This window comes from Haemorhous mexicanus, chromosome 1, assembly GCF_027477595.1.
Source record: "Haemorhous mexicanus isolate bHaeMex1 chromosome 1, bHaeMex1.pri, whole genome shotgun sequence".
Classification (NCBI taxonomy): domain Eukaryota; kingdom Metazoa; phylum Chordata; class Aves; order Passeriformes; family Fringillidae; genus Haemorhous; species Haemorhous mexicanus.
In genome coordinates this window covers 112,983,003-113,008,548 of record NC_082341.1, presented here as the reverse complement: position 1 = coordinate 113,008,548, position 25,546 = coordinate 112,983,003, and the positions used below count along the sequence as shown (strand labels likewise).

The window sequence follows — 25,546 nt, the reverse complement described above, 5'->3', positions numbered from 1 at the left end:
GAGCCAGGGTTTCAGTCCAAGTGTGCAGGGTTGACCTCCAGGATTAACACCCAGCAGTTTGGTCAGCTTCCTGCAAAATATGTCTACTCGTGCAGACAAGGAAATGGGTACAGGGTCTCTCCTGTGCAGGCTGGGTGCTGATCAGCAGGGGCTGAGACATGGCCCCTCTTTGAATAAAAAATGTTGGTGTCCCTTTTCTTAAGAGAAGAAAATAGATGTTGTCTGAAAAATGAAATGCACTCCAAAATTCCTTCTTGGCTTGAGTTGTGAACATGCAAGAGACACTATTTGTTTTCAAAGACATGGTTCAAATACACTCGAAAATAGCAATTTTGGGAATTACATTTGTCAACAGTAGGAACTGTTTAGGTGATTTGGCTTGCTTCTGTGCTTAAAGTTATGAAAAAGTAGGCCCATTGGCATTACTTAATGAGTTAAAATAAGAGATCAATATGTAATATACAGGGATTGCCTGAAAGTGTCATCTTCAGACTTAAGCTCCCTCTATACATAAGGTAAACCTACTTGTTACGAAGCACTATGCTTCATAAAATGAATATTGCATGCTTAGTTTAGTCCATTTCAAATTTCGGGTTGTTTAAAGTGCTTTGCTGTTCTGTATAGAAATGTGAGTGAGCGTTGGTGAAGATTTCTGGCCACTGACCACAGTGTTTGACTTAGGTTTTACTGATACAGAGGAGAACTGAGCTCAGAATTAAACAATTTGAACACACCAGTTTACCTGTACCCAAAACAAGTGTTGCTAGGTAGGAAGGAGGCTGGGCTAAATATGACCAAGTGTTAAGAGATCCATGACCAGAAAATTGCTTTTTATTAAAAGGGCATCTTAGTTGCACATCTAGGCTGTCATGCACTCCATGCAAATTGGCTGCAGACTCTGCCCCATCTCTAGCTGTCAGGTCTGCAGTGGCTGTGTGCTTATTTTCATGTCTGTAAGTTACAGTGCAAAGAACCAGCATCATAAAACTGTTATCAGGAGGCAAGACAAGCAGCATCAGCATTGCACTATCTGAAACCAATTTATTATTGCTGTCAAGTGACCTTCACTCTTATTTATTTATAAGGGAGTGGAGTGCTTTTTTTCTTTGCTATACTTGGTTGCAGTTGTATTGGTGAATCTTTAATCTGTCACCCAAAACTAAGTTTCTGATAATAATAGCATCTTTATTGCTACTCTTTCTATTATTTATGCCTCGATCTTTCTTATTCCTCCCATTCAAAGCATGATTTGGAGAATCCAAATGCTTTGACTGTGAAGGTGGAAACAGGAGGGAGTTAATTCTAGATTTGATCAAGAATTGGCAAGTAAATTAGAGCCTAATTTCCTTCATCCAAGTTGCTGACCATGTGAATCGGCTTGTGGAAGTGGCTCGTGCAGACTGTCTTGCCTCATTAGCATGACTTTGTGCTTTCTGTAGATCAAGACAGGGCAGGGAGAGGAGGGGAGGCTGGTGCAAAGCCAGGAGTTGGGTATCCATGAGGTCTCAGCCAAAGACAAAAGGATTTCTCCTGTCTCCTTATTAAGTACACTACTATATTTGTGATAATGTTACTGTTTATCTTACCCCAGTGGGCCTCTCCACTTTCCCCACTGCCTATGGGGCCTGGGTTGTTCTCTTCCAAAACCATCTCTGGGCTGGGGCTCTCCCTTCAAATTTTTCCACACCAATCACTGACACTTGGCCACACCATATAAAAAGAAAAAAAACTCTCTTTCCCTCTGCCCTTTCCTTCTTCACTATCGTGGTCTGTATCCTTGCCATAACTCCAAGTCACCGTGCAATGAGATGCTGGACTTTCTGCTAACAGATCTAGGGGCAATAGTCACTGATTTACAAAGCTGTGTTTTAAAAAGCAGTATTTAATATTACTGGTATTTGTTAATTAAAATTTACCTGCAGTATATTTTTTCTTACTATGATCAGTTATTCTATTTTGTGTCTGGCTCAGAGTTCACAAGGATCTCCTTTGAACCTAATTGTAATTCAGCTACAAACTATGAGGTTTGCCTCTTAGTCTCTGAAGGAAGTTCTGAGTATCTTGTATACTCTTTTTTCTTATTTTTTTTCCCCTCAACCTGTTTAGTAATCTTAGAGATGCTTGGTACAAGTACATGTGTTTAAGGGATACATATCTCATAGGAAAATGTGGTGTCTGTGTCAGTAAGGTCTTGCCTCTGGCTTTTGAGGAATGTAGCATCAGTGATATGCCCTGAATAAATTAGATAAGCCAAAAATTCATGGCTCTGCTGGGAGGTGAGGGGTTAGTGCTGCCTATTATCTTTGGAGTAGCTGATACAAGCACAAGTGGTGAATCAAGAGGTTTATCTCCACTGCACAGAAGGTGAAGCACCTCATCAGCAAATATTTTCTGTTACTTGTGGGCAGCCTGAATAGTCTCTCTATTGGAAGATCCTGTGGGAGTTTGTTTAGCTCACCAACATTACACCAAACATCTGCTATGTTATGAGACAGTTCTGAGGATATTTATATGTTAGCTCAGATAGCATAGTAGTAGTAGAGGAGTCTGATCATTCTGAATTACGTTTTCCAAATAGTCTTCTAGCACAAAAGAGGTTAGGACAATCTCTCCTTTTGGCAGGCTTAAGAAAACTTGCACATACAAGTACAGCTCTTCATGTTTGTACAGCTGAAGTGAGGTAGTAAGAGATACAGGCTTCACTGGCTTGCTGAAAATAGGAATCATGCAAACTTTTCCTCACATTTGAACTGCACACCAAGTCTGAGCTATCCTCTGATCAAGATACTCTTCTAAGTGTGCCCAACAATTATCATGGAATCACAGAACAGTTTGAGTTGGAAGAGACCTTTCAAAGGTCACTTAGTCCAATCCTCCTGCAATGAGCAGGGATATCTTGAACTAAGGCAGTTTGCTCAGAGCCCCCTCCAACCATTATGTGAAAAACTTGAGGTTTTAGGCTGAAACTACTGGTTCCAAAGATTTCAAAGACTCACAGACTCCTACCATCCAAGTAAGAGGATGTTTGTTTTATAGTCCTCCAGTATTCAAGCAGCCTTCCACTAGAAACCTGAATTGAGAGACTCATCTCTATATGCTCCTTGATCATTTTAGAGTCTGAGTGTGAACTGGAAAGTGAACCTTGTCTTAAATTACTCTTTGTCAATTTTCTGTAGAAAGATCCTAGGTAAACAGGTAAGTTGGCAGCAGAGAAAAGCACAAGAAAACAGAATATTTATTTCCTTTGCTATTCTTCATGCTATGTTTTCTGTTGGGCTTATTTAATTTTATTATTCTTGTTAGTAAAACTGAATATCCAGCACTAAGGCATTTAGGAAACATAGCACTGTTTGCACTGCAGGCCATTAAATCTTTGTAAATCAGCCCTGGAATATCAGCCTTTCCAATACATCATTATCTTTTTGCATGGTGAGTTGCTCTAATTGCAAACTGCCTAGATGAGATCCCACCCGTGCATTGTAAAATCTCCACAAAGCATAATTGGATGAGTCTTAACCATTCTTGGCTGTAGTCAATCTCTTCTACCTCAGTGGCTTGTGAAGGTATTAAAGGAAAAGACAGCTTCAATGTGTATAAAAGAAGGCATTGGCTACTTATTTTTACAGTGAGGAGAAATGCTTCTTTGAATGGGGAGGGGCAGGGAATCTACAGCAGTAAAAATGTAAAAAAAAAAAAAATTTAAAAAAAAAAAAATCCGTGAACCCATTAATGACTCTAAAATGCCTTTTGTTTCAACAGCTTCACTGAGTTGCCTGCCAGTACCCACACATCATAGAAATGCTCTATTAAATTCCATTTTTGCCTCGAATTTAAGCTCATTTTTAAATTTGCATTCACTTCCAGCCTAGCTAAAGTGAGACAGTGCCTTCTACTCTTCTAAATGGCCACTTCTAGTGGCTCATGGCCACTTCTTAACTTTCTTTCAAATGTGCTTATGCAAACTGAGGGTAGTTTGCACAATTACTGGCAAAAGTACAATAATTCCCTGGGTTTTAGTTCTCAGACTAAATGTATGCAGCCTGCTGCACAGGTTGTCAGCATGTCTTAAGGACAGCCTTGCATTGTTCCAAGGTAACCACAGAGTTCATCTCCCATGTTGGGCAGCTGGTTCCCAAACTTAGCAGCTCTTTGGAAAGCCATAAATGGACGTTCCTGTCCTTGGACACTTGGCTCAAAGAGTTTGGTAAGGGCTGTCGGCATGGGAAGATCCGGATCCAGAGTCAGTGTCTGACACTGCCTGCAGGCTGCCTGTTGGTTTTCAGAACAACAATGCTCGCAGCTTGCAGGATGGACTATTAGGAATGCAGATATATGGACATGGATGTTTTTTAAAAGTGTTTATTGGTTTTGCAAGTTTTTGTTTACCTGTTATTGCTGTGGGAAAAAAAAAAGATATAACATAGAGATGTTCAGATCTTTAAAGTGTCATAAAATGCACAACAAAACATCACTGACACCAAGAGCAAGCCAAAGAAGCCAGCTCTCTTTATGTAAGACTGGTGTCATAAAATATTTAAATCCTTTCAGAGTGTGTGGCTTTCAGCTCTTTCATGCAGATAAGTGTCAGACTGTCAGGCAGCTTTGCTTAAGGAACATGGCACTATCTATTAAACAATTTCTCTTAGTTTCCCAAGAAAACTGTCTAGTTAAATATTTCTCATAAAAAATAAAGCTTGATTCATCTTTTCATTCATCTTGCCTTTATTAGGTACTTATCTAGTTACTCAGGCAAGTGTATAGAAAGGTTTGGTCTCTTTCTTTCTTTTTCTTTCTTTTTTTTTTCTTTTTTTTTTTTTTAGTTAGAAAACTTACATGGCAGTGTACCAGCCATTTATGCCTTTGGAAACTATCACTATCTGTCCCTATTCTTAGAGCAAGTTACAGCCAGCATTTGCTGCAAGGACACTATCCATCATGGAGACCATAGAAACATATATTAGCCAACATAAGTGGGATAAGTAAAGTCTCAGAGAGAAGGGGAAGAGGAAAGCAACTAATAACATTTTACAGATTCAGATAACTTCTTGGTCCTCAGATCCTCCTGTATCATTGCTTTGGCCCTAGAGTTTTGGGGTTTTGTTTGGGTTTTTTTATTTGGCTTAGGGAGGGAGGGGTAGGCCTGTGGGGATTTTGGTTTGGTTTGGTTTTCTTTTGGGCATTATTTTTTATTTTGCTTTCTGTTTGAACCTTTTTTGCTAAGTGATTCTTTTTCCTTTTGCCTCATCTCACTAGGAAGGAGCCCCTTCCAACTGCCTCCAACTATGCATATGTTGTTCCTTTACATTGGTACTGAGATTTCTCTGAACAGCTCTGTCCATCCTTCTCTGAAGTTTTTAATCCCACAAAAATGTTTTAGTAGGGATTCCTACAGCTGCATTCACAGTTTCTGCAACTAAAATACAATCCTCTTCTGGTACCATCTTGGGTTACCCTCGAGGCTTGTCTTGGATCCCAGGCAGATTCTTTGAAATGGAACCAAATCAAGACCACACACACAGTCTGTCCTTTTCCCTCCTGTTCTAGTGGAACTGGGGCATCCTCCACTAGTTCAGGATGACAGGATGGCTCGAGAAGGCTGAACTTTCCTATGAAGTATAGGGCTCATTTTAGTGGCTTTAGTTCGAAATTCAGATGGTTTAAGTTTCTTTGCACAGAAATGAGCTTCTAAATTCAGTAGACATACCATAGGAAGTCATGATGTCATGCCCTCTCTGAGTTTTCTCTGCATTGGGGAACACCAGTACAGCCATGTATCATTGGAGACTGTCTTCTAAATTTTCAAAATCACCAGAGTTGCACTGATGAGCTTACAACTTTTAGTTACTTTAGCACTGACATGATTTTATTCCTACTTCTGTTGAGCCTTGTACTGTGTAGCTGGTTTCTGAGTATCCTGTATTTTTCATCTCACCTTTTAAGTTCCAAGTTTCTCTTTTAAGGTAAAACCATTTAAATTATTTGTAAGTCTGTGGTTCTGCAGTTGCAAGAATGGCACTTTGCCATTCCCTGTGATGCTGAAACTCCCACTGGGCTCATAGTCATACCCTGATTTACTACTAGCACTGCTTTCTGTTGTTACACACTGACTTAGCTCCTGAATTATTTCCATCCTAGGGCAGAAGGGATAAATCTCTAGACACATATGTTTCATTTGTTTTAAAGAATAAAATATTAGACAGAATATGTTTTTTAAAAATATATTAGAAAAGTGGACCACATCAAATCCAATGAATTCAAGTATCGTTGTGCATCTCTAAAAACACCAGCATGCCTTCTCTCTCACAGACATACAAGTCCTGAACGACTCTCTTCTTTTATTTGTTTTCACCAATACAAAAATCAGTTCAGTGTCGTAAAGACCTGCTTGTCAGTGGCTTGCAGCAGTAGAGAAAAGCCTGATCCCCTGGGTTTGTTTTTGTTATAGGAAATTATTACACTGCAACATATGCTAACTTTTCTTGGAACTGCTTGTTTTTTCATAGGCTTTTTTCAAACTGGAATTCAAATTGTGTTCTTTTCATTACCATTTCTTACATTATTCCTCTGAATTGGCCTATGAACTTTATCCTCCCCCAAATCCACATGTATGATCTGCCAGTCCAGAAAACAACTTTCCAGTAAATGTTTAATCAGTTTATGCCAGAAAAGCCTTTTTATTAATCTTTCAAAAAAAATTAGGCTCATGGAAGCAGTCAGGTAGTCTTGTGTTTGTCCATCTAACCATTTTTCTGTTACTTGCAACAACATGTTTAAAAACCTGTTGACCAGCAGCCTCCTTCTCCAGATGTGTAATGAAAATAAGCAGATGTAGAGGTGTCCCAATGCAGCAGGCTCGCCTACTAGCAGGAGAAAAAAAGTCTACAAGGCTTAACAGATACATGAGAATCCACTCAGGAATGAGCAAGCAGAAATACCCATATTGCAAGAAATTCTTCAGTCAACTTGCATGATACAAGACTCTGAAGAATCTGACGTCAAAACACAGATGCAAGCTTTGTGGATTGCACAATGGCTGAGGACATACAGAGAGATGTTTAGGAGGAAAGTCTCATCTTTAACATTCTTTGCAGGGTCACTAGTTAATGTTTAGTTAGTTGGTGTCATTAATGTTGATGTTTAAATAAATCAGATGGAATAGGCTCCAAAGGCATCTATTTTTCCTATTCAGCTGTGAAAGCAGCTCAGGTGCAGGCACCTGTGTCACAGACACCTGTCTGTGCACTCAGTCCAGTGCATGCACTTCCATCATCTCTCTGTGTGCAGGTAGGAGTAGGGCCATTTTGGAGGGATGGTTTGGTCTGTCACTACATCCTGCTCAAACCAACTGATGTCAACTGGTTAGGGGCCCTGGTTTTGTCCCCTACTACCACTGGGGGACAAGAGCTGCTCCAGTTCTCAGTGGTGGGAGTAGATCCAACAACTGTTACTGTGATTGTGCCAGGGCACTCCAGAAAATGACTGTGCAACTCCACCAGTGCCATTGCTGGCACAGGGGATAATGTATTCGGTAGAGAAAAGTGCCAGGCCACCCTTACCAGGACTATCAGCCCCCCTGTGTGAACCATTTTTGATTTCTTAAGAGGTGTGACTTGAGCTATTTATTTTTGTAGGAAAACCTACTGTGTGCTACCAGGTAATCCTCAGAAGCATGTATCTCAGTAATTAGCCCAGCTTGTTCCTAAATTAGGTGTATTGATCAAGCAATTGCAAAGGGGACTTTTTAGTACCAGATGTGGCTTGGTTATGAGCACACCCCACCATCCTTGCTGCTGCTGCAACATGAGTGGGCTGGGCTAGACTGTCACTGTGCTCTAAGCTCTGATCCTTTCCACGTTTGCAGGATTTCACGCTCCAGCCTCTGGGGATGCCAAGGAAAGCAGCGTGGAGGAGAAGTGCTCCTGTGGGCCTCAGTAACCAGGAGATGGCTGTCTCAAGCAGCAGGCACTGGCGGGGCAGGGCTGACCCTTTCGGTGTGGTGGCTGCCTCCACGGGGAGCCGGCTCCCTGAGCAGCAGAAGACGAGTGAGTCCCCTCTCAGCTGGTTCAGAGGGCTGTATTTACCTCCTGCTCTGCACCCATTAAACAAGACGTTTGTCAAGGGTGGTGAGTGGCAGGACATAGACAGCGCCCAGGAAAAGCGCAGGGCCTTTCTGCAGGACTTCTGTAGGAAATACAACAGCAGAAAGAAGCTGCAAACCCACCTGGTGCACCTAGTGTCAAGAATTTACGTAGAGGACAGGCACAAGGTTCTGTACTGTGAAGTGCCAAAAGCAGGCTGCTCCAACTGGAAAAGGGTCCTCATGGTGCTCAGCGGACTCGCTGCTTCAGCAAACAACATCTCCCATGATGATGTGCACTATGGAAAGCACCTGAGGAAACTGGACAGTTATGACCTAAAAGGGATCTACGCACGCTTGAACATGTACACCAAGTTTATATTTGTACGTGATCCTATGGAAAGACTGGTATCTGCCTTCAGGGATAAGTTTGAACACCCAAACAGCTATTACCATCCGGTGTTTGGGAAGGCAATAATTAAAAAGTATAGACATAATGCAGATGAAGAAGCACTGAAAACAGGATCGGGAGTTAAGTTCAAAGAGTTTATCCAATATTTGTTGGATTCCCACCGACCAGTAGGAATGGACATTCACTGGGAGCAAGTCAGTAAGCTCTGCTATCCCTGCCTCATCAACTATGATTTTATAGGAAAGTTTGAAACCCTGGAAGAAGATGCCAATTACTTTCTGCAGCTGGTAGGTGCTCCAGCCAATCTGAAGTTCCCTAAATTCAAAGACAGACATTCCTCTGATGAGAGAACAAGTACAGAAGTAGTGAGGCAATATTTAAAGGAATTGTCTAAGGAGGAGAGACAGCTGACCTATGACTTCTATTACTTGGATTACCTAATGTTCAATTATACATCACCACTTGTATAGCACTAGAATAGCTTCAGGCTTCTACTAGATACTTATCATGTTGGGATTCAAAACAACTACTTTGATATCAGCCCTGAAAGGAAACGAAGTTACTGCTAAGTAGAGTTGTCTTGAATTAGTGGGGATTTTATAAGCTAGAGTGATATCAATTGATACTAAATTACGGAGAATGCAAAGAAAAAAAAGACCTGTAAACAGCATAAATTGCACTAAAATGCCTGAAAAAGCTGTTTTTACCATTATGGATTATTCTATGGAAGCAGTAGCTCAGACAGCTGTTGCATTAGCTTACCTAATGTTCTTTTAATGGTTTGAGGAAAAAAATTCAGAGTGGAATGAATCTTTTTTTGGTTTGTTTGCCTTAGAAATGGGTTTTGAAAAAACTTTTGATTGTATTTTTACTTTCTGTCACTTATTAATAAAGAATCATTGGCTAATTTTCTAAAATGTTTACAGTGTTCTCAGTTGCAAGGCTTGTTTTTTTGATTACTATTAGACTGTAGCCAATTTTAGACCTGACTTTTTTATTGAAGGACGCTCTTGAATACAAATGCATCAAACTAAAAATAACAGAGCAGCTCAGTTGATGAGCAGAGTAGATTTGGGTAAGCCTGTGAAGGACCCGTCCACTGCCTCATTTTGATTGATGCACTGGAGTTGACAAGTTTGACCCTCCTTTCTGCTGCTGCATTCAACGAAATTAAGATTTTAATGCACAGTGGATGCATCATTACACATGATACCTGCATACTGTGGTCCCAATATTCATGGTAGTCTTCATTTGTGGCGAGATGGACTAAGTTTCAGCCTGGCAGCTCTGGGATATTCTAAGGTCTGTACTGAGAAGCAACTTCAATGCAACTGCTGTGACCATTCTCAGTCTGCTGGGGTCTGGTTACCAACCCAGCTGTTACAGAGAAGGTGTGTGTGCCCATTGCCTCCCAAACCTACAAACTGGCTCTGCCCTCAAAGCTCCCTGAAGTCACCTGTGTTTTGCTGTCCTGCCTGCCTTGCCAGTGGTCACCAAGCCCAAGGAATGGGGTGTGTGGTACAGTTTTACGTGCTGTAATGGGTATTGGTAATTTGTCCTAGGGGAAGATGTGTCCAGAATCCCACAGTCCTGGTTTGAAAAGATACCTTCTACCCTTCTCTTCCCTGTCCTCCCACAAGTGCTGCCTGACCAAAACATGCAGTTGTTCCTGCAACCTGTCTTGCCCAGTGGCCAGGGTGTTCCAGGAGGAGGAGAAATCTCTGGAAAATCATAGGATCATAGAACCATTAAAAAGACCTCTAAGATCATTGAGTCCAACAGTTAACCTAACAGTACCAAGTCCATCAGTAGATCAAATCTCTAAATGGATAGAGAAAAATCTCTATGCCCTCCCACAATAAAGATGTCTCCCATGCCTTTCTTTCTGAAATGGTTTGGTGCATCTTGCTCCAGTGCTTTGATATAGCAAGTTGTAGGGTGAGGAAACAGCCTGACAGGAAAGTGATGCAAATAAAATGTTCTTTTCCTCTGTTCCCAAGCATTGGTCACAACTACTGCTATTATTGTTTTCTTTTCCTTCATCTCAGAGAAAGCGTGATGTACGGATTCAGTCCTTTCCAACCGAAAGGCCAGACCATTTCCTAGGTACCCTCACTGCTTGATTCTCTCTCAGTTTTCTCCTCAGAAGAGGAAAAAAAGCCACCTCCAGTCTCCATGGTGCCAGAATATGATCAAACAGGCTCTGCACGTCTCTTCTTGTGGCAGGACAAGCCACTCCAAGGAGAAAAGGTAAAAGCACACTAGGCAGCCCAAGCCAGGGGTTGTTCTGTGGCTAGCAACACCCATAGCTTAAACCATCCTGTTCCAAGGACAGAACATGAAGCAAAGAGGAGAAGCAAAAAGCTATCTATCAGCATGAGCTGTGGGGAGATGCATTTGCTGAGCACCAGTGAGAAGTTGCAAGGATGCCTTGGACAGGTAAACACACACATTGTAGCTTGTGTGAGCTGTTGCTGTGCATGGGTGGACCCACAGGTGTTAACACCCAGATGTGTTTGGGAGGGGACACCTGGCAATTGAACCTCCCCCACGCATGCTTCTCCTCAGGTGAACAAAAATCTCCCCCTTTTAACACAGGATGGTGTTCAACTCCCACCTTCCCTGTCAGAAATCCCTCCTGGTTCTCCTGTGGGCTCCACCCCACATCTTGCAACCCAAGACAATTAAAGAAGACCTCCTGAAAGTTTTGATTTTGTACCGTGCAACCTTCTAAGTCATGTGAAAACTGCCTTGGATTTGACCTTGGTTTGACCTCTTGATTCTCTGCTTTGTAAGTATTGGATTCAACCTCAAATCCTGAGTGAATCTCTCTTGCCTTACAGGAAGACCAATGAATATAATAAATTTAAATAAAAAATAAATGTCCACCAACCTTTGGGTGTACATATAATTGCTTTGTCTTGTCTGTTGTGGATGTGTGTTAATCAAGTGATTATTTACAGACAAAAAAATGGCACACTAGTGGTACTAGTATTTTCAAAAAAACACATGAGGAAAAAAGTGCAACATGCTAATAAAGAATGGAGGCTAATTTATAGATGAGTTTGGTATGAATACTTTAATTCAGAGAAATAAATTAATATTAGTAAATGAAAAAGTCTCTGAAGAACTTGAGCTTCACACTGAGTTCATTTTAGTGGCAAACTTTCTGCCTATCTGATCAGAGAATGACAGAGATTTGGGGGAGCAGCTTAAATTGCATTGAAAAAGCTGCACATTCTCATAAGATTTCATCTACTGGTGGGTCTTAGATAAAGGTATTGTTTGAGTCAAGGAGGGGGTTGAAAGAAATTATCAGCAAATATTTGGTTTCTGCAAATGATACGGAAAATGACATTGATTTGCATACATCCATGGACATGGACATCAGGTCCCCAGACTATCATCTCGAAAATCTGGTATGATTTGCATTTGTGATTTAACAGGGGAGGACACTAGTTAAGGCCTTTAAAGCATGTATGTGAGCAGAAGTGTAATTGTTTCAGCTGCACTGTTGTTCTATGGCTCTAGTGAAAGTAATTTAACTTCTTTGTACGCTCAACTTCAAATTTCATAGCCCCTAACTGCATTTAAAAATTCATTTTTTGAAAATCTAACCGAGACTTTTGTAAAGAAGAGCCTCTCCATAGTGATGTTCAGCGACCTAAGGGATTCAGATGATCTCAGTAGCAGAATCTAGATTGTACTTTGCTTCATTAACCACATTTTGAAAATCACCAGCCTGCTTTGCCAGGAATTAAGTTACATGATTTAAAATTAACATAAGAGTTTAGCATAATTGAAGTGGGACTGTGATATCTGACTTATGGGATTATAAGAGATAAAGGCATAATTTGCAGCATAAAAGATAACCTCTATTTTTAAAAGTAAAATTGAAAAGGTCAAAGTGGGAGGCTGCATTGTAACTTTGTTTATATTTTGTAAGAATTCTGGGCAAAAACAAAAACTGAAGGTCATCCACCATAAGTAGCATAAAATCTCATCTTCACAACTGCGAACAGATGTTTGTTTTACTCAGAAAATTACATATAATGTATGCAGAAGAGGAATGAAAATACGCTCCACAGCATTCACTGAGATTAAATCTACACTAGAGATCAGCTGTGGCATGCAGAGCCTCTTTTAAGGAGCTTCATTACAGTAAATGCTTTTTAGTTATGAACATTTCTTCATTTGAAGATCTCTAAGCACTTCTCTAATGCAGGTCAGTTGTCAGAGCAAGTCAAATGTGCTGTAAAGGCATTACAGGGAGCCTGTGGGAGGGCTGGCATGGCAGGAGAGTGCTCCCTTGGCTCATGTGTCTCTTCCAAACACCAGATACTCATGCATCCCTCCTGAAATTAATATTTGGGTTTTGGACCCTAATGTTCTACATCTGCCTTCTAAAATGAATCAGTATTAATAAAACCAAAATTTTTAATAACAAAATTTTTAAAGAATAAACAAAATTTAAAGAATTAAACTTCACAGGTGTGCATTCCCAGATATTGATATATATACATCAACATAAGGCAACTTCTTTTTTCCAGGTAAGATTTGGCTTGCAAAGCTCAGACATAGCCATTGTGCCCAACTCTTCTAAAACTGCTGCTAGACTGTTGCTTGCTGGAAGTCAGAGGTGTGCAGCCACAGAGCAATCAAACACAGCACATACTCCCGGAAATCTCCTCTGGTGGAACTCCCCCAAAAGGCCAAACTTATTGGAGCTACTCCTGCCTCAGGCTGTGCTATCTTGGTGATGTGTCATTGGAGATCACTGCTTTAATTTTAAATGGAGTTTAAATTTAACTGAAAATTGCAATGTGACACTCTGCAAAAGTCTGAGAGGAAAATATTTTTCTAGTGCTTTGTATTGTATATGTGGCTTACATACAAACATCTTTGTTGTATGTGCCTTAAGGCTAACAATACATCAGAAAAGTCTTTTCAGCTGTAATGCTAATACCAGTTTATCAACTTTATAACTCCTGTGATGCCTTCAAAACTATATTAATTTGGTCTTGGAACATAAAGTCTGAAATCTGACCATAAATCAGTATATTTCATTAAAAATATGGATGCATCTGTCCTGTATCAACCAATTAATGTACAGTTCACAGGGCAGGGCAAGCACATACACTACTGGGAGGTGGAACTCTCTGATTTAGCAAAAAACATCTGTTTATATCCCCAGGTACCTGGGATTGCTTTTCCTTTGGAAATGTGTACAAGTGGGTGGATTCGGGAAACAATCATAATATTTAGCTTAATGAGCATGTCTTAGACTGTTTGGTTATCATAGAAATTTTATGTTTTATGGGAGAACAGTTGTGCTTTTGGTAAAGCAGCTAATTGAAGCGAGCTCCACATGTCTCTTCAGTGTTAGATGTAGCTCTGCTTGTGGCTGGAGTGACCCACTTGAAATTAAAAGATCTGGATTTTCATCCACGTTCTGTAATTTCATGCACGTGTTGGACAAACATGAAATGTTATCTGTGTTGGCGTCCCCACTGGTAAAGTGGTCCTGTAAATGGAAGGAAATTATACCATGTGTCTTCTCCTAAAATCATGAAACTGCGTGGCTAAAGAGCAGTTGTTAGAAATTAGGTATTAGTAAGGAATTTAACTCTAGGATGTTCATTGCATTCCTTATGCTTTACTTCCAAGGGCTTGGAGGAAGCTGGGGACTTCCCAGCTTTGCTCCAGCTGAGAAACACATCATTCAGCTCTGTTCTGGGCAGTTGGCAGCCTTAAGAATGCAAGCTCTGTCTCAAAACACTGTGCATCTGTCAAGGCTATCCAGGCACTGGCTCAGCATAAAACCAGTGCCAGGATGACTGACCAGGGGAAAGTTTCCCTCTGCTTCCTTTGGGAGAGCAGACAGGATGAGAATCTTGCTGTCTCAATTTATTCAGAGCCCAGATGAAAGAGAAGCTGTTTTATTTTGGTGTAAATAAGTACTGTCGTATTTCTTTTACTGCAGCAGCTGTAAATGAAGTGATGCTCAACTAGAGGGTTCTGCAGAAGCAGTGGATCCCATCCGGATATGCAAACTCCTGCCTTGTCCTACACACCAGAGCTGCATGACCCAGTAGCCAGGGCCATGCTCTCTCACCCTTCTCTGAAGTCCTGCCACCCCTTGTGGCAGGCTCCAGTTCACCTGGCATGCTAGAACATCTCAGGATTTATCCCATCCTAACTTAGCCACTGTTTCTGTGACCCTGTGGAGGCTACAAATAACATGGGGATGGCATTGAGACAGACTATGTTGCTTTCTTCCTTTTGTCTTCAAAAAATGATGTGACTAACCGTGAGAGAGGGGAAAAGACTCCTTACAAAAGGAAAGGGAAAATCTCAAGGCTGTGACCATAACTTTTTTTTTTTTTTTTAATATGTGTAATTGTCTCTTCCTTTCCTGTCTCCTCAGACAGAATTTCCCTCCCTCTCTAATTATGTCAGCACAAATGGGTGAGACCAATTGCCAGGTTGCTCTCGGCTGACAAGTGTAAGCCACCTCCAGTCCAGCACATCTATGTTATCATGGCACTGAGGCTGCACTAATGAGCCTGCCTGAGAGTATGGTACTGTCAGCACCATCTGTGCACACGTGTCTGTCCTGACTTTGTCATGCAGAAATTCCTTCTGTCTCAGGGTTCGGGGGTTTTTCTCTCACATTCCTTGCAGAAAACACATTTTCCACAAAAGCTCACAGTACTGCTCATCTCCCAAGATTTGTGAATTTTGAGTGGCCTGCGTAATTTGCATTCAAGAAACAGCAGTCTGAGATAGAAGGTGTAGGAGCAAAGCAGGTTTATCAGGGCATTTCAGCATACAGAGAGGTAAATCAATACTCAGTGGATTCTAAATACATGTCAGTAGGATATTAAATGATAAAGGCTTAATTTTCTCAAGGTAGTTACTTGGATGTAAAAACTGGATGTCTGCAGAGTAGGACCTGCATATTAAATTATCTAATTTTTGACAAAAGCAGATGCACACAGAGACAGATTCTTGAGTTCTAGGAATGATAATGTTAGTGTTCATCAGAGAAAAAAGGTGTGCTTCTCAGTGTATTCAGAAAGCTGAGTTCAACTGCATAGCTCCCTCCCTACAACTTGCATCAATGCAATATAAATGCATACACATGTTTTATAAATGCATGTGCACACAGTATTTGTATGTCAGTCTTATAACCCCCAGACAAAGGTTTTGCAACAATGGTAGCGGGAGCTACATAGTTAAAGTCCTGCATTTGACTTTAAACACTTTAAATGTGCATGAAGATGCATGCACATAATTTGCTAGCATGTTGCAGGACCGTGTTATTCCAAGCAAACCTAAACTACTTGCAGGGACTGCAATGTTGTCTCTTGCACAGCCTTTCTTTTTGCTTCTTTAGCTTGCTTGGGGCAGGATGCTGCCAGGTCTGTGGGCCTGCAGTTTGCCAGCTGAGCCTGCTTCTGGTCATGGGTACAGATGTGGGGTTTGGGAAGAGGTTTCCTGGTGGGACACTTGGTAGGGGGGGGGAAGAAGGCAGGGGTTTACAGAAAGGCCTGCTTTCAAGGAAATTATGGTGTTACCCCCATAGTGCACTCCAAGCCACAGACACAAGCTGTCACCTTTGCTATGACTTCTGCTATTCTCTTAAAAAAGAGAGAAAAAAAAAAAACAAAAGTGAAACAGAAAAGGGACAGAGGAAAAACCTCTAATGAGAAGGGGAAATGTTAATTGTGGCTGGAGGTGACAATGAACAATAATAAATTGCAGCTTTGCTATTGTATCTCTGATCAAAGTACTCTCAGGCTGCAGCAGAGCAAAAGCTCAGCTCCAAGGGAGGATGATGTTTCTCAAAATCCTCGTGATCCCTGCAGGTCCTCCTGAAGAGCAGAGAAAACACAAACACTGAACCAAAGTTAGATAAAATTTTTCTCTGTCTCAGACTTGCTGCCAACAAGGCTCCTGTTTCTCCCTGTATCTTTTTGTCTCCAGCCTAGTGGCTACAGTGGGTCCGAGACAATGTGCTCCCCTAATGGAAGCACTCTTACCAAGCAGAATCTGGCCCACAATCTTTTTGCTGCATTGCTTTATTTAAAAGTGATGCTAAGATAGAAATTTTCAGCTTAAGCTGATATATGTTATGCTACTCAACCTGCAAGTTAGCAGGCAAAACTTTATAGGTGGGCTGAGCCATTGCTGCTGCCAGGCACATCTGTGGGAGTTGCAAAGGCCACCTCTGAAAAGCAGAATGAGGGATACTGCTAAGTGGATACTCCTAAGTGTTGCTGAAGAACCCAGTTCTTAGGAAGCCATGCTTAACATACTTTCAGTATAAAAATATACCCCTAAACATACTTATAATTGGAAGAAGCAGAAGCTACTTTGCAGAACCCACACCTTTCTGAGAAAGACATAGAGAAAAAGAGGGAATAATTTAGTACATTTTCCGAGATTCTTTCTAGAATTTTCATTTTTACTTTCTGTGCCACGCTTGGTCCCCAAGCACCAAAGCATTTCTTAAATTTACCAAAGGAAAACAAGCTCTACCCACTGACACAGTTATAGCTAAAATCTGCTCTCTGTGCTGCCTTGGTTGCAGAAACAGGCACAGGCTGAATGAGAGAAGCTGAGAACTTGTTATGTAAAATCTACACCAAGTGAGCTTTTCTAGTGCTATTATGCCTTGACCCCTTATTTTGGCACAGTAACAAAACCACTGAGACTGGACAGTTATAGGGTTTCACAGGCTTTTTTTTTTTTTTCTTTTCCCTTTTTGGCCTCATAACAAAACCCAAGTGAATCAATGGTGTGCCCAAAGTTCTGAAATAGTCTAGGACTTTCAGTATCTTCTACACAAAGAAACAGTGGGGAAAGATTTGTCTTTTATTTATTCATTACTTAATCAGGGCAGACTACTGTCTAAAAATACCTTGCTCAGGATCATGATAGAAATCTCTCACACATTTTTTAAGTTGCTTGGGCTACACTATGATCTCTACTGTTTTACATTCACATTGTTTTCTCTATGTGGCTAAAAAAATCTCCATTTTTCCCAATAAATTATACTTGCCTGAAATTCAGGTGATCATTTTCCCCTCCAAGACTTGATTTTTGTTCTGCTTCAGTATCATCACCTGAGTAAAAAATAAAAATAATAAAAAAGTAAATAACTAAATAAATCAAATGGGAAGGGAAGGGAAGGGAAGGGAAGGGAAGGGAAGGTTTCGGGAAGGGAAGGGAAGGGAAGGGAAGGGAAGGGAAGGGAAGGGAAGGGAAGGGAAGGGAAGGGAAGGGAAGGGAAGGGAAGGGAAGGGAAGGGAAGGGAAGGGAAGGGAAGGGAAGGGAAGGGAAGGGAAGGTTTCGGGAAGGGAAGGGAAGGGAAGGGAAGGGAAGGTTTCGGGAAGGGAAGGGAAGGTTTCGGGAAGGGAAGGGAAGGTTTCGGGAAGGGAAGGGAAGGGAAGGGAAGGGAAGGGAAGGGAAGGGAAGGGAAGGGAAGGGAAGGGAAGGGAAGGGAAGGGAAGGGAAGGGAAGGGAAGGGAAGGGAAGGGAAGGGAAGGGAAGGGAAGGGAAGGGAAGGGAAGGGAAGGGAAGGGAAGGGAAGGGAAGGGAAGGGAAGGGAAGGGAAGGGAAGGGAAGGGAAGGGAAGGGAAGGGAAGGGAAGGGAAGGGAAGGGAAGGGAAGGGAAGGGAAGGGAAGGGAAGGGAAGGGAAGGGAAGGGAAGGGAAGGGAAGGGAAGGGAAGGGAAGGGAAGGGAAGGGAAGGGAAGGGAAGGTTTCGGGAAGGGAAGGGAAGGTTTCGGGAAGGGAAGGGAAGGTTTCGGGAAGGGAAGGGAAGGTTTCGGGAAGGGAAGGGAAGGTTTCGGGAAGGGAAGGGAAGGGAAGGGAAGGGAAGGGAAGGGAAGGGAAGGGAAGGGAAGGGAAGGGAAGGGAAGGGAAGGGAAGGGAAGGGAAGGGAAGGGAAGGGAAGGGAAGGGAAGGGAAGGGAAGGGAAGGGAAGGGAAGGGAAGGGAAGGGAAGGGAAGGGAAGGGAAGGGAAGGGAAGGGAAGGGAAGGGAAGGGAAGGGAAGGGAAGGGAAGGGAAGGGAAGGGAAGGGAAGGGAAGGGAAGGGAAGGGAAGGGAAGGGAAGGGAAGGGAAGGGAAGGGAAGGGAAGGGAAGGGAAGGGAAGGGAAGGGAAGGGAAGGGAAGGGAAGGGAAGGGAAGGGAAGGGAAGGGAAGGGAAGGGAAGGGAAGGGAAGGGAAGGGAAGGGAAGGGAAGGGAAGGGAAGGGAAGGGAAGGGAAGGGAAGGGAAGGGAAGGGAAGGGAAGGGAAGGGAAGGGAAGGGAAGGGAAGGGAAGGGAAGGGAAGGGAAGGGAAGGGAAGGGAAGGGAAGGGAAGGGAAGGGAAGGGAAGGGAAGGGAAGGGAAGGGAAGGGAAGGTTTCGGGAAGGGAAGGGAAGGTTTCGGGAAGGGAAGGGAAGGTTTCGGGAAGGGAAGGGAAGGGAAGGGAAGGGAAGGGAAGGGAAGGGAAGGGAAGGGAAGGGAAGGGAAGGGAAGGGAAGGGAAGGGAAGGGAAGGGAAGGGAAGGGAAGGGAAGGGAAGGGAAGGGAAGGGAAGGGAAGGGAAGGGAAGGGAAGGGAAGGGAAGGGAAGGGAAGGGAAGGGAAGGGAAGGGAAGGGAAGGGAAGGGAAGGGAAGGGAAGGGAAGGGAAGGGAAGGGAAGGGAAGGGAAGGGAAGGGAAGGGAAGGGAAGGGAAGGGAAGGGAAGGGAAGGGAAGGGAAGGGAAGGGAAGGGAAGGGAAGGGAAGGGAAGGGAAGGGAAGGGAAGGGAAGGGAAGGGAAGGGAAGGGAAGGGAAGGGAAGGGAAGGGAAGGGAAGGGAAGGGAAGGGAAGGGAAGGTTTCGGGAAGGTTTCGGGAAGGTTTCGGGAAGGTTTGAAGGTTTCGGGAAGGTTTCGGGAAGGTTTCGGGAAGGTTTCGGGAAGGTTTCGGGAAGGTTTCGGGAAGGGAAGGGAAGGGAAGGGAAGGGAAGGGAAGGGAAGGGAAGGGAAGGGAAGGGAAGGGAAGGGAAGGGAAGGGAAGGGAAGGGAAGGGAAGGGAAGGGAAGGGAAGGGAAGGGAAGGGAAGGGAAGGGAAGGGAAGGGAAGGGAAGGGAAGGGAAGGGAAGGGAAGGGAAGGGAAGGGAAGGGAAGGGAAGGGAAGGGAAGGGAAGGGAAGGGAAGGGAAGGGAAGGGAAGGGAAGGGAAGGGAAGGGAAGGGAAGGGAAGGGAAGGGAAGGGAAGGGAAGGGAAGGGAAGGGAAGGGAAGGGAAGGGAAGGGAAGGGAAGGGAAGGGAAGGGAAGGGAAGGGAAGGGAAGGGAAGGGAAGGGAAGGGAAGGGAAGGGAAGGGAAGGGAAGGGAAGGGAAGGGAAGGGAAGGGAAGGGAAGGGAAGGGAAGGGAAGGGAAGGGAAGGGAAGGGAAGGGAAGGGAAGGGAAGGGAAGGGAAGGGAAGGGAAGGGAAGGGAAGGGAAGGGAAGGGAAGGGAAGGGAAGGGAAGGGAAGGGAAGGGAAGGGAAGGGAAGGGAAGGGAAGGGAAGGGAAGGGAAGGGAAGGGAAGGGAAGGGAAGGGAAGGGAAGGGAAGGGAAGGGAAGGGAAGGGAAGGGAAGGGAAGGGAAGGGAAGGGAAGGGAAGGGAAGGGAAGGGAAGGGAAGGGAAGGGAAGGGAAGGGAAGGGAAGGGAAGGGAAGGGAAGGGAAGGGAAGGGAAGGGAAGGGAAGGGAAGGGAAGGGAAGGGAAGGGAAGGGAAGGGAAGGGAAGGGAAGGGAAGGGAAGGGAAGGGAAGGGAAGGGAAGGGAAGGGAAGGGAAGGGAAGGGAAGGGAAGGGAAGGGAAGGGAAGGGAAGGGAAGGGAAGGGAAGGGAAGGGAAGGGAAGGGAAGGGAAGGGAAGGGAAGGGAAGGGAAGGGTAAAATATCTTTTTTGGCAACAGACTACAGGGACTTTTTATGCATTTTATACCTCTTAATAGTTTTGGATACTTGGAAGTATCTACAATTTCTCTGGTAGAGAGAGAACTCTTTGAGGCAATGCACATGGCATCTGGGTGACCTTTTTAGAATGATTTACAAATTTCTGACTTTGTACAGCAAAAATTACATTGTGACATTGCATGGAAGTGCCCTCCCCTGCCTTTTGTACTAAACAGATTTGGTTTGGAAGTCAAAACTAACTTTTGAAGAGACCATTTTGCAAATTCCACTCTGCCCCACTGAGGCCCAGGCTGGGTGGTTTTCCATGCCCTCCCACACCCCAAGAAGCAGCCAGGCTGCAGTGGGAGCACGGGGGATCAGGGTGCCAGTGAGGCGTGTAGCTGAAAAGAATCCCTTTCACTGGGCTGTTGCTTCTGCCGTGCTGCGGGTGAGACAAACGTGCTCATGTCAGTCAAGTGTGCAGGGTGACACTGAAAATCAGACAGGAATTGGACATGTTAAGCTTTTACAAAAGGGGTCACATTAAACCATAAACCCCTCAGAAATCTCCCTTTCTCTGGTGTGCATTCTTAGAAAGTTACATCTATTTTTAACAGGGTTCAGACTATTTTGACCTGGAGAGGTGTCCTAGAATCACAGAATGGTTTGGGTTGGAAGAGGGCCTTGAAGATCTTCTAGTTCCAACCCTCTGCTGTGGAATCCCCACCAGCCTTGTCTCCTTCATAGACACTAATTCAGTACAAAACCTGTCTGCAAAAAATAGTTTTCTACATAAAACTCATGAAATCCACTTCAAACACAAACTTTCAGCAAGGCTATGTATCTAAAACATGAATGCAAGAAAAGAGATGACTGATGAGTTTAAAGAGGTAAGTCATGAAGAATGGTATCAGACTAGTTATTCTATATTAAGTCTGCTAATAAGGGCTAATAAGACTTTTATCCCCAAAGTCTTCTGCAATAAATGTATTTTTGTGTTAATTTTAGTTAAGGGATTGAATAGCTCCAATTGTCTTTTCTGAGTTTGAAACTTTTCTCCTAGTCCAGCAAAAATGCAGCACCTATATCACTAGCTTGATGTGTTGGGGTGTTTCCAAAATGTAAACACAAAAATCTGTCAGAAATCAAGCTACTGTTCTATAAAAGATTCTGAGAAAAACATGCTATCAGGTTTTCTTTAGAAGCTTATGGACAAAAGAACTTGTAAATATTCATAGTCAGACCTTCCTTTTTTGGTTAGTTCAATGAAACATGCACCACTGCATGGGAAAAGGATCAACATCTTCACATCTGTGCCCTGAGGTTTCAGCTTTTAGAGGGTACTAGTGTTGAGAGGAAAGATAACCCCTGTAAAATACACAGTATTAAGACAACAGTTACTGTAGTAATCTACAAAGATAACCTGAATGATCCGCAGCAAAACTTCCTTTCTTGAAATGTGCTGCATGAGCCCTTTCATGGCATAGATTTCCATTAGATATATAAATCCTATGAATATGAAGCTATGTATGTATTAGACATATTTTCATCATATTGTATACAAAAAAAAATAAAACCAACTTGGACAAAGAACAAATTCCTAGCACTTGGCCACATGTCAAATATAGGCCACTGAGGTTCAGCCTTGCCCAAGAAAAAGAAGAAAGAAAATGAACCACACAATTTAATCTTTAAAATCTCATAATGGTTGACAGAGGTAGCTGAACAGAGCAGTGTGTTTCAGTGTTTCTAGAGCCTATGCTGCTATTCTGAGTTATATTTTTTTCCAGCATTAGCACTGTTCATTAGCCACAGAACAGCAAATGGGTTCAGACCTGGCTGAGAGATCTCTGAAAGTACTTAATATACTAATCCTGTTGGGGGATCTGAAGGGATCACTGTGAGGCGTCTTGTGCTTTAGGGTTTTCCTCAGCAGGTAATTCTGGAGGTAAATATAGAATCACTGCCAGCATAAAATGACTTAAATCAGTAGATTGAGAAAAGGTTGGCCAAACACAGCAGACTGGACTGTGCTCTAGTGTGAAGCCTGTCAGACAGAATGTCTGCAAAATTGCATGCCTCAGAGTGAAACAAGACTTATCTACAGAATGAGGGCCATATCCCCAGAAGGTCTCAGGAGCTACTGTGGAAGAGCAAGAAAGAAGGCTCTCTCAATGCAATGCTGTGGCAAGAATGACTAATTCAATTCCCAGGTGTGCTAAAAGAAATGCCTTCACTGCAGAATGTGCCTTCTGGGAGACCAATATTAAATATGCATTCTAAAAAGAATGTTGGAAAAGTGGTGAAGGCACAAACAAGACCTGAAAAAAAAATAAAGTTACTGAATTTTCTTTAGAGGGAGAGACTGAGAGCTCAGTCTGCTAAGCTTATCAAAAGGATGATGAAGAGTTGAATTGCTCACATTATATAAGTATCCTCATGGGGAGACAGTAGAAGTGTAAGAGGCTTTTTAATCTGGCAGATAACAGCATAATAAGAAGCAGCATATGGCAGATGAATTCATACAAATTCAGTTTAGAGACAAAGACCATTTTTGGTGATGAAAATTATTAGTCTCGGGAATAAGCTACCAAGGGAATGGGTGGATTTTCTTTCCCATGAGTTTTCAAATCTAAGCAAAGATGCTTTTTCAAAATATATTTAACCAAATATAAGTTACCAAACTCATGAAATGTGTCTTGAGGTAAAGTGAAATGGTCTACAATATACAAAGTTAACAGAACATGTTATGTTACTGCCTAGTCTTGAACTCCACAATTCTTTGACTGATCTTCATTTCTGTAGGAACCTGAAATGGAGGTGAGGGAAGAAGCTGAGCATTTCCAGCTGAGGAGCTTAGAAACAGCAGAAGGACTGTAAGGGCCAGCAACACAGACTGGTCAGGAAAGCATGGCTGGATGTTATAAAGTGTATCACACTGGTGTTTAGCACTGTATAACAGTGGTGTTTATCAGCCATTTTCTGTGGCTGATTAAATCTCTGAGTGCTTAACTGAATTTCAGTGTCTCACCTAGCAAAGTTAGATAAATCTCTTTGGTCCCACTGGCTGAGGCTACACAGCCCCAGCACACAGACCACCAGGATGATGGTTTTCCCTCCTGGCACATTCAGAGCTGACTGCATCTTGCTCTGTGCTGCTGCTACATGTCACTGTCCCCTCCACAAGAGACCTTACTTCTCTATTTCCGGTTGACCTGGGGCCATTCCCCTAACTTTCCTGTGCCCCCATGAGTGCCCAGGGCAGCTTCCCTGCATCTTCTCTCCAGTTCATCAAATCCTGACAGGCTATGCCACTGAGGCAACTTTTCACAACTGACATTGCAGCAACTTGTGGCAAGAGGAGAGCAGAAGATTTTTTGTTTTGTTGTTTGGGTTGGGATTCTTTTTCCTCCAAGCAAAGAGTCTGTCCATGCCATGTTCAAATTAAACTATTTCTAAAGGTGAAAAACCTCCAGGTGGTTCCTGTGCTACCTAGTTCCTAATTTTGCTTTTCCAACAGTAATTGAAGCCTATTGAGGTGGGGGAGAGGGCAAAGAAAAAGCATTCAATCCAAATTGTCTTGTGAGGGAGGTAATAGTGCAGGGCTAAGGAAGCTCAGCAGTCATTTAAGTGCACAGCTTCTTGTAAATCCTTTCTGAAAAGCCTGAATGAATCCCCCAAATGAATGGCCATTTTGTCCCTTTTAGTTCTCCTTCTCTAGCACAGAACTCAATGTGCAGCTTGTGGACAGACAGATTCCACAATAAATAGAGAAGGAGAGTAAAACTAAACCTACTGGAGCTTGGCCAGCAGCAATGTCAAATCTCTTGACTGATTTCCCAGGGAATTCTTGCTCTAAATGTCAGGAGAACATAGCCCTGCAGCCAAACCTGGACCAGACTGATACCAAGGCGTGACAAAATGAATGACCTAAGTAACAAGATTACACCACAGGAAAATTAAAACTTCAGAAATGTGCAAAGATCACATTTCAGTAATGGTGTTTTATGTACGATCCTTTTAGTAGACAAAGCTTAACCCAAACTTATAAAACATAAATTGGTGAGGGGAGGGGGATTTATTAGTGGCAACAGAATGAAGCTTTTCATCACTCAGGAAAAAAAAAAGCCCGAGAGTTTCTGCAAATGGTTTCTGAAAAGGCTCACAGCCTGCTCTTAAACACTCTTGCTGACAGGAGCCAAGGAAGGCCAAAGGAATTTGGTCTCCTAGGAGTCTGCACCACTTTGAAAACAGCAACTAAGTCCTCCATCACTAGGGCACTTCTACAAATCCTCTTGGAGTCTGTCCTGCCGGTGACAGCAAGTGTTCCTTTTGCTGTGGCTACCTGCAGCCACTCATGCCCATGGAACTGCCAGGAGCCTAAAGAGCTTTGGGATTTCTGATCCTCCATCAGCTGTAGTTGAAATTGGCTGGTGAGTTCCAGATCTGCTGAAAAGGGCAGGAACACCCAGAAGAAAGAGAGGGGAAGAGAGAGTGAAAGAAAGTACAGGCATGTAAACCTCCTTGCTTTTGGAAGCTAAAAGCCTGAAGTGATGCTGAGAGAAGTCAAGCAAGCTGAAGAGCTTAACAACAGCAGTATAAGGAAAGATAGAGTTCAGATCCACTAGGTACAGGTGGAAAAGGACTAAGACACTGAGAAAACATACAGTGCTTCCAAATTGTGTTCTTTTGTTAGGTTTTGGTCTTTCTTTAAATCTGTTTCAGTCTTGGCTGACAAACCCCACAGTCTGACAGAGCTGCCCAGGATGGGTATCGATGAGATTTGCCATAGCACTGAAGGGACTCTTCCCACACTGCTATTCAGTGAGATGACCGAGTCTAGGGCTGGGAGTTTTTCTGCCCCTCTCCCTCATATTGTTTTAGCTGGAATTAGCTGTTTGCACATTCCTCTCTGACTTTGGCAGTGTGCCCTCTCCTCCATAACCAACCAAACTGAAATCCCAGATCCAGCATGCTTCAACTGTCTGGGAAGTTCTTGTTCAGAATGGGGATGTCTTATGTGTTGCAGCGTCTTCTCACCATGGCTTAAGTTCCTACAGAGATCTTTAATTCATGATGCCCCAGAAATTACTGTAGAAACTCAGACTTAATGTTCAGTGAAGGAGAAGCAGAAGCACA

General features: G+C 43.0%; 1 protein-coding gene across 3 annotated transcripts in view; it reads left to right on the top strand.

Annotated features, from left to right (window-relative positions):
- The window catches only part of CHST9 (carbohydrate sulfotransferase 9), an 87,558-nt gene extending 76,177 nt beyond the window's left edge, over positions 1 to 11,381 (top strand). For all 3 annotated transcript variants that reach the window (XM_059859711.1, XM_059859703.1, XM_059859721.1), the window contains one exon: positions 7,862 to 11,381. In XM_059859711.1, coding sequence (XP_059715694.1) covers positions 7,862 to 8,959 — 1,098 coding nt within the window. In that variant the 3' untranslated portion in view covers positions 8,960 to 11,381. The remainder of the gene's footprint in view (positions 1 to 7,861) is intronic.
- Positions 11,382 to 25,546: the final 14,165 nt, after the last annotated feature.